General features: G+C 38.1%; 1 protein-coding gene across 6 annotated transcripts in view; it reads right to left on the bottom strand.

The window, feature by feature from the left end:
* Nucleotides 1–971: 971 nt before the first annotated feature.
* Nucleotides 972–9,300, bottom strand: part of Liprin-gamma (liprin protein kazrin) — a 537,537-nt gene continuing 529,208 nt past the window's right edge. For 5 of the 6 annotated variants that reach the window (XM_070102133.1, XM_070102129.1, XM_070102128.1 and 2 more), the window contains one exon: nucleotides 972–5,732. In XM_070102133.1, the coding sequence (XP_069958234.1) occupies nucleotides 5,484–5,732 (249 nt within the window). In that variant the 3' untranslated portion in view covers nucleotides 972–5,483. The remainder of the gene's footprint in view (nucleotides 5,733–9,300) is intronic. The other variant, XM_070102132.1, reaches the window with a different exon arrangement.

The following is a 9,300-nucleotide window of genomic DNA, read 5'->3' on the forward strand; positions in this document are numbered from 1 at the left end:
ACTGTATGCCATTCTTACAGCACTTATTCGTATCGCATCTATGCCTGTGTCATCATTTGTAGTAGTCTCAGACTCCCTTAGTGCTCTACAGGCTATACGAAAATTTGATACATCTCATCCCCTAGTTCTCCGTATCCAACTTTGGCTACGCCGTATCTCTACCAAACAAAGATATTGTTTTTTGTTGGGTCCCTGGTCATGTCGACGTACAGGGCAATGAACAGGCAGACACTGCTGCGCGGTCAGCAGTACATGACCTACCAATTTCCTATCGAGGTGTTCCATTTCTGGACTATTTTGCTGCAATAGCTACCCACCTTCGCACCCGTTGGCAACAACGTTGGTCAACTCTGCTCGGTAACAAGCTTCATTCTATTAAACCGAGCATAGGTTACTGGCCGTCTTCTTGTCATCAGTGCCGAGGTTGGGAGACCACTCTCTCCCGCCTTCGCATTGGCCACACTCGTCTTACTCACGGGTATCTCATGGAGAGGCACCCTGTTCCCCTCTGTGAGCAGTGTCAAGTTCCAGTATCGATTAGCCACATTCTGTTAGACTGCCCTCTCTATCAACGAGCACGCAGAATTTACCTCCGTCGTCGTCTTCGTTCTACTACTTTCTCTTTACCTTCCCTTCTTGCTGATGGACCCTCCTCTAATCCTGACTCTCTCATTGACTTCTTGACGACTGATTTACTCCACAAACTTGGATGATACTTTTCGCACTCCCCTCAGCCCTTTCTAGTTCAGTCTCTTGCTGCCCTTTACCCTTTCACCATCCACTACCCCGCTGTTATCCGTAACCTATTACTCATCCATCTCCCTTTTGCCACCTGATGCCCTCGCTTCCTTCCTGCCCTGCAGCGCTGTATAGTCCTTGTGGCTTAGCGCTTCTTTTTGATTATAATAATAATAATGGACTGGGATACATTTGGGTCTATTTCCTTTCAGTTAAAGGCAAATAAGACAAAATTAACTAAAGTTTTTATTGTTTCCAGAAAAAAAAAAAGACAAACTGGAATGTCAAACAGTCGGCTCGCCAATGACCCTAGAATTAGTAATCTTATTTAAATATACAATATTTTTTCCTTAGCAGTTTTAGCTGGTGTGCAGGTGTAACATACGAGATTTTAAGAGTACTTGATGTAAATGTATTCACAATGTTCACACTTACAAAAAAGTTAAGAAAGACACTTCAGTTTGTCCTTGACAATTGTAAAGTCACAGTTGAACAAGGAAAAAAAACAAGATTAGAGAGCAGATCAGGAGTAAGGATGGTAGTAGCATTGCTGCTGCTACCACCATCACTCCCATCTTTCCCCTACTTCCTGACTTATCCTCTGCATTTCTTGCTTGTTTGTAACACAATCATAAAGAACAGACTGAAATGTCCTAACTTCCTTTCATAAGTGTGGGCATTGTGATTTGTTCCAGCCATGGTATTAAAACTCGTATTCTGTAAGTTGAATGTTGCATCCTGTAAATTTCATAAGTTGATGAAGCACTTATTATTGGAATTTATCATTGCTACCATAATTGTGTAATATTAGCAGTATTAATAAACACTATCTATCTCTGGCACTATACATTCTCAGCAGTTTATCACTTACGGCTTCCACTGGCCCCTTGTGGGTGTAGTGCTTAGTTTTGATTTGTAATAATAATGGCTTCTAATGTATGCTTACACCAACATGTTACAGTATTGTCATTGTCTTGCATTCCATAATTACATTTTTATAATAAAAGTACTTTCTTGGCCATACATGCAGATTATTACCTTAGTAATGTGATTATTTTTAACAACATTGAAATTCTCCTGTGTTCTTCATCTTTAATTCTTATTACCACTACTTTCTTCTCATAAGAATTTAAATTACCTTAACTTTAAAGTAACATTTTTAAGTTGGTAACTAAATTTGTGTAGCCAAGGATAAATCTTGGTAAACCATCTGCTCTAAACCAAAAGTGATATAGTTAACATTTTCAAGAAACATGAATTACTTCAAAAGATATCTGAAACAAGCAATGATGATAAAATAGGAGCAATTGAGAATTACTCATTCAGTACCCCTCAAGAGAGGCATGTCATATGAGAGGTTCTTGATCCAAGGAACTGGACTTGTATTCCACATGGGACTGAATTTGATTTCCTCCCAGGTGCATGACTCGCTGTGGGTTTAGCACTTCCTGTTTAAATATGTTCAAAAAGAATTTACATTATCACTTTAAATGCAAACTAAAATTCAAATGGTTTTTTTTAGCTTGGAAGTACTAAATGACCTTTGTAGATTTAGCATATTCTCAAGAAATAATTTTACCAAGACAAATTAAAAATGCAGTGTACAATACACGTATTTCAGAACCCTTATATCCTATGGTCCCTACATTGGACCACATTCAGGTAGTTTGGTCATGGCGAACCGGCCAATGGTAGATGTCTTATGTACATTTCAACACACTATCATAAATTTACAGACAGTATATAAAAATACAATGCACTTGTTTTGGATGACAACTCTGTTCTCACTCGGGTACAGTTTGCAACAGGATAATTAAGTTTATTTTATAGATACAACATGAGAATAGTATGATACTGCTCCTTTATATTATAAAATAAATTTTTGGTTATCCCCTGTCACAATTTTGCATTACGTGTACTGGATTTGACTAACCAGCGATGCAAATACAAAAAGCTTAACGTATTGAAAGTTTTCATAATTTTACATTTAAACTGACTTGCAATGCTATTACTTATACCTCTTGATACGAACTGCATATTAAACTAATATATATAATCTATGAATGTTATCAAATGTTTATGAGTGAATAAAAATAGTTATGTACGTACTGCATTATAAATACAACAATTGCATACCAAAAAAATGAAAGACGTATGTTTTTTTGTGCTGAGAAATACAAGAGCAACGACAGTGAAAGCTATCCGCATAAGCAAGGCTGGTTCAAAGCAAATTCCTGGTTTAGCTATTCTCTACTGTTAGGAATAAATCTTGCAGAAGAAATTTTGAGGTGTGCACTTTAATATTTAGGGGCCTAAACAATCCTATTTTAACCTGATTCTTGACTTACTAACATTGTTTGGGTTAGCAGTGGCTGTATCCAACAGAAATGCAAAGTCTACACAATCACCACCTTGTGACTATATCAACATGTACTGGTTGCCTAGCAATTTTGTGTCTATTAGTTTTGCAACAGCTTATGATTCTCTGACTACTGGCCTTTTTACCTTTTTATTTATTATAAAATTATATTCCCTGTAGATGGTCATTTCAAATGTTACTGTAGTTCATTACTACACACACAAAAAAAACTTAATCCAAAGTCCATATTTAATTTTTCCAAACTCATAGTTTTCAGTATTTTTAAGTTACAACCTTAAATTTTGCTTAAGACCTCAACTCATTGTATATACAATGAATCTCTCTGACTGATTATAGATAAGCAAGTAAGTGCTGATAAAGTCACAAAAGGAGAACAAAATTACATTGTCAACTGATAAATGAAAGCTTATATCTCAATGTCAACTGATACATGAAATAAAAAATCTCATGGTCAGTCTTTAAGAAAGAAATCTGACTAGTAACATTCACATTATGAGAAATGTCATAATTGAAAACCACACAATAATATTTTAACGTGGCATCTTTATAACATAATAATACAATACTAATAAATATGATCCATTATAAAGTAACTTGTAACATTATTGTGCTCATCAGCATTTTAATAACTACAAATCTACTCTGAAGCAAAATATATGTATGTGTGTGTGTCGTGCTTTTTTAGGCAGAGCTTGCAATTTTGGCTTATAAAATCAAATATGGAAAGTGTAACTTCATTGCTGCAACAGCTTTGTGCAAAATTAGTCTGACCTATACAAAATTAATACATTTAATTGATGTTAAAAATACTAATTAGATGTAGGCTGATCTAAGATTGTAAAACATTATTTTAATTTTAGTAGGGTCAAGTTGATGTTGATAAGTGAGTTTTGATGCACAATTAAAAATGTGACCACATCAATTTGCAAAAATCTATCAATGTATAAAATATTTTTTTAAATACTGTGTATGTACTATTATGGCAGATTGCCTTGTCTGGCCTACTGCCTAAAAAGCACCACATATATAATATGTATGTATGTAAAACTTGACTGTTTAGTTGTCCAAATTTAACTTTCCTATGAGATTATATAATTGCTTACATAAAAGTCAAACACACAACAACCAAGTCATCATGAGGAGCATAAATTAATAACTTACAGTGCATTACGTTCACATATACTATTAAGTACAAAAGTTACACAGTATGTACAAGAAATTAATTCCAACTCTTGAACACCTCCTGAGGGCTAGCAACTGTATCTCTAAAGAGATTATTACTTAAAATATTCATATACATTTACATTACCTGTTACTAAACCTCAAGCAGTGATGAATCTGACAGATTTACATGATTGATGCAGCTGACTGAAAGACCACATTTCTGACAAGAAACCTGTGTGAAAAACATGGAACCCTTCAGTGAAATAGAAGGTACCTGGTCCCACATCTTTGTTTATAATGCTCATCCCATGACTGCTATGTTCTGGTGCAAACTGGAGATGTAACACCAACTAGTGGTGTAAAAGACACTAGTACAGCTTTTCACTCGTGTGAAATGCATCAACAAAGGACTTCACTCCTACTGGTGTCTTTTTCATCACTGCTATGTTCTATTGTTAATGGAAAAAATTGAGCAGTATATTAAACAATTTAAGCAGGTATTTAAATCTGAATTTATGTAGCTTATATATGTACAATACAGATAGAGATGTTTACATTTTGAAGATACCTTTGTGTAAACCTCAGACATGCATATTTTTTCAAACACTAGCTATTCTGCTTGTGGTGCAAGAAAATCCTGGTTTGAGCCTACTTACCAATTTAATAAGCACTGTATGTAAATCACCTCACACTATTGGCCTGAGAACTACCCACGGGGAAAGGCCATCTGGTGTGGTCCCTGTGGCTGCTTATCAAGTTGTACTCAAATAGTATCAAATTATACAAAAAAATTTCGATATGAATCTGTGTTTCAAATATTATATCAAAATATCTCAGTGGCAGTAGAATTATATCATAGAAATTGCTCAGTGGTCTTTGAGAAGTTCAGGAAAAGCAGTTGCAGCAGTTATACTGGTTTTTGCATTATAGATTACCAGTGCTCCTCATGCTCTTCAAAAACTACTCTAAATGATAATGGCTTAAAATGAAGTAATCTAATATTCATACAAAGTATTTATTCTAAGTGTCATTAGGTTTGACTAATAATGTAGTCTTGTATATTTAATGTATCTATATCTATTCACCCTGTTGATACACATTGTGTTTAGTTGAAAATTTTCAAAACAGGAGAACACATAAATGAACAAACCTCGGCACACCTTTCAGCGAACGTCCATGTGAGTCGCTGGCAAGAGTATTGCTAAACTGGTGTCACGGTGATAGTCTCGATATCACCAATACTCTTGACACGACGATGTGTCTCATGATGTACATAAACACCAGAAGGCATAATAGTGGAACGAGGGCGAGCATGAAGTACACGATGGGCATTAGTTCTTGCTGTTACAGCTGGGGACTGCCCTCCCGAGGATGAGGATTCACCACCATTGTTACCTGCTGTGGCAGCCTCTTCACGTAGGCGAAGACCTAGAGCACGGCTTAATGACCCCTGCAAATGAAGTACATTTCAGTTAACCTAGAAATATAATTTTTTAGCATTGTAGTAAGAAAATGTGCAAATCCTAATTTTTAAACAAAACTCTATAATGTGACAAAGTCGACCTGTGTTCCATTTTGTGATGCACCTTTTAAAATGTTTTATACATGTAAAGAATGCTAAATAAAGTGTGAATTTTGTATATGTAGTGCTTAGCCTAAGGCATAATTTATGTAAACTGCAAATTACTAGAATTAATTTTATACTGTCACTGAAGTGTTAAATGTAATATTCACTAGATATGGCAATTATAGTAATCAAGGGAGGCATCCTGTCTCCTATCCCAGTATAATTAGCAGTAAAATTTTTAGAAAAAAAAAATAAAAATACGCAAACCCCTAACCTAAATGCGTGTAAAACTACAGTACACAGTACTAAGAGGCTTCTTTCATAAAATGTTTAGACAATTATATAATCAAACTAAGCACTAACCCTCAAAAAAAAAAAATACAAAACTAGTAACTTAATGGATTCATCAGGGTTTGTGAGCTATGTGCATGACCGTTTCTGGCATATTACTTATGCCATACTGTTTTGATCTTCCAAACCATAACAGCCACCCCCCCTCCCCCCACACACACATGACTAGCCAATTTTATCATTCTTTCAATATTACTCAGTCATCATCCTGGGTGTCAACTCTGGTAGAGTTGGTTCACAGCTTGACTATTTTACAAACCCTCTTTCTTCCTCAAAAATTGAATCTCATTTTTTTAAAGAATATATGGGATGCCACTGAAAATACAAAAGGCATACTGCACCACAGTTAAGAACATTCTTCCAGTGGCTTGCAATATATTCTTGGGTGGCCATATCCCTAGCATTTGTGGCACTTTTGTGATATTGGTTTGGGGTCTCAGTGACAAGCACTGACCTGCTAAGTCTTACCTTTTTAGAAGGGAGACATTTTTTTTTTTTTTTTATTAACACACTGGCCGATTCCCACCAAGGCAGGGTGGCCCGAAAAAGAAAAACTTTCACCATCATTCCATCACTGTCTTGCCAGAAGGGTGCTTTACACTAGAGTTTTTAAACTGCAACATTAACACCCCTCCTTCAGAGTGCAGGCACTAACAGCATGTCAAGTATTAAAAACCATTTGTCTCCATTCACTCCTATCAAACATGCTCACGCATACCCGCTGGAAGTCCAAGCCCCTCGCACACAAAACCTCCTTTACCCCCTCCCTCCAACCTTTCCTAGGCCGACCCCTACCCCGCCTTCCTTCCACTACAGACTGATACACTCTTGAAGTCATTCTGTTTCGCTCCATTCTCTCTACATGTCCGAACCACCTCAACAACCCTTCCTCAGCCCTCTGGACAACAGTTTTGGCAATCCCGCACCTCCTCCTAACTTCCAAACTACGAATTCTCTGCATTATATTCACACCACACATTGCTCTCAGACATGATATCTCCACTGCCTCCAGCCTTCTCGCTGCAACATTCATCACCCATGCTTCACACCCATACAGGAGTGTCGGTAAAACTATACAGTGGACCCCCGCTTAATGATCACCTCCCAATGCGACCAATTATGTTAATGTATTTATGTAAGTGCATTTGTACGTGTATGTTTGGGGGTCTGAAATGGACTAATCTACTTCACAATATTCCTTATGGGAACAAATTCGGTCAGTACTGGCACCTGAACATACTTCTGGAATGAAAAAATATCGTTAACCGGGGGTCAACTGTGCTCTCATACATTCCCCTCTTTGCTTCCAAGGACAAAGTTCTTTGTCTCCACAGACTCCTAAGTGCACCGCTCACCCTTTTCCCTTCATCAATTCTATGATTCACCTCATCTTTCATAAGATGAGATTAGCTATACTGGTTTGGTTCAGTCTGTGAATGCAGCAAAACATACATATCAACTTCAGTGAGAGGAAGGTGTTGGTTCTAAACCGTATTTGAAGTCTTACAGTATGATGATGATGCAAAGGATGACAACAGTTTCATAGCATGAATTAAGGGTGGAGTGTTGATTTACAATCACAGTCCTGCTAATGGTGTGATATCTTGCATTCTTAGCTTGGTCACCATTAACTCTGTTGAATACCCATCCCACATTTTACAAAGTGGAAGAATCTTGGCCAATTTGATTTATTAGTTCTTGAACAAGTTTGTGGTCACTAGTATGTTGCAGGATTCACTAGTTAATTATTATTATAATCAATAGAGAGCTAAACCTACAAGGGTCATACAGCGCTGCCAGGCAGGGAAGGATGGAGGGGTATTGGGTAGCAAGAGGGAGAGGGATGATTATTAGGTCATGGAGTGTAGTGAGGGCAGTGGATAGTGCAGGGGTAGAGGGTAGTAAGAGATTGAGGTAGAAAGGGCTGTGAGGAGTACTAGAGGCATCATCATCAGAGTTTGTGCAGTAAATCAGTTGCTGTCAAAAAGTCAATGACAGACTCTGGGTTAAAAGAGGGTCAATCGGCAAGAAGGGAAGGTAAAGTAAGGGCAGTATAGTGGTGGCAACGTTTGAGGTGAATTCTGCATGCTTGTTGATAGAGTGGGCAGTCCAACAGAATGTGGCTAACAGAAACTGGAACCTGACAATTCTCACAGAGTGGAACAGGGCACCTCTCCATGAGATACCTGTGAGTAAGACGAGTGGCCGATGCGAAGGCATCGGCCACAATATGGAATACTGGTGCGTATAAGAAGTGCACTTTTATTAAAGGTTCCAGCGGGAAAAGGATCTAATGAATATAATAAATCATAGCCTGAGATGGGATGGATAACAGCAAAGCGTAATTTGGGTTCTTGTCAACAAATACAAACGGGAAAACTGGGAGAGCAACACATGGAGTTCACCCCTCAGGCCGTGGATATTCCACTTTATATAAGCCATGATTTGCAAAAAGATGCAAGAAATCTGAAGGTAGAGGTATCTACGGACTAACAGGGTTAGAAAAGTCCACATGTGGAGGTAGCGGAAAACTTTTAAGCAGCGAAGGATTGGGACACTGCAAAGAAAGGAGTTCTGCAGATGGAGAGTGAAGAGGAGGAACAGGAAGTGGATCAGTGTCCATCAATGGTCTAGTCTCCTCAATATATTCTGAGATACAAGGACGTTGTATGTGGTACAATACTGGAGATGGAAAAAGGAGGGTGAGTAAAGATTGGGGAGACAATGGACTGTGCCAAAGTAAGTGGGAGTGAAAGGGTAGAGGGAACTAGAGAAAAAGTTTAGGAGGGGACATCTGAAGAGGAAGCAACCTGGGAGGGGACAGGGAAAGAAGGTACTGTACGAGGAGGAGGATGAACCTCCACACTCGTAACAGAGCCAGTTAGAGGTGAAGAACTGGGTATAGAGACTGGGAAGGAAAAATGAGCAGGTTGCAGAATGGAAGGAGGGGTGAGAAGAGATTTTAACAATGGGAATGTTTTGGACTTCGGAGAAGGAGAGGGGCGACGGGGAGTAGGTGTTGTACGAGAAGAGGAAGAGGTGAGAACAGAATGAGGTGCCGAGGTAGGGACCTCTGAGTCCAGGACAGCAAAAGAATTAG

This window comes from Cherax quadricarinatus, chromosome 80 (genome assembly GCF_038502225.1).
Source record: "Cherax quadricarinatus isolate ZL_2023a chromosome 80, ASM3850222v1, whole genome shotgun sequence".
Lineage (NCBI taxonomy): Eukaryota > Metazoa > Arthropoda > Malacostraca > Decapoda > Parastacidae > Cherax > Cherax quadricarinatus.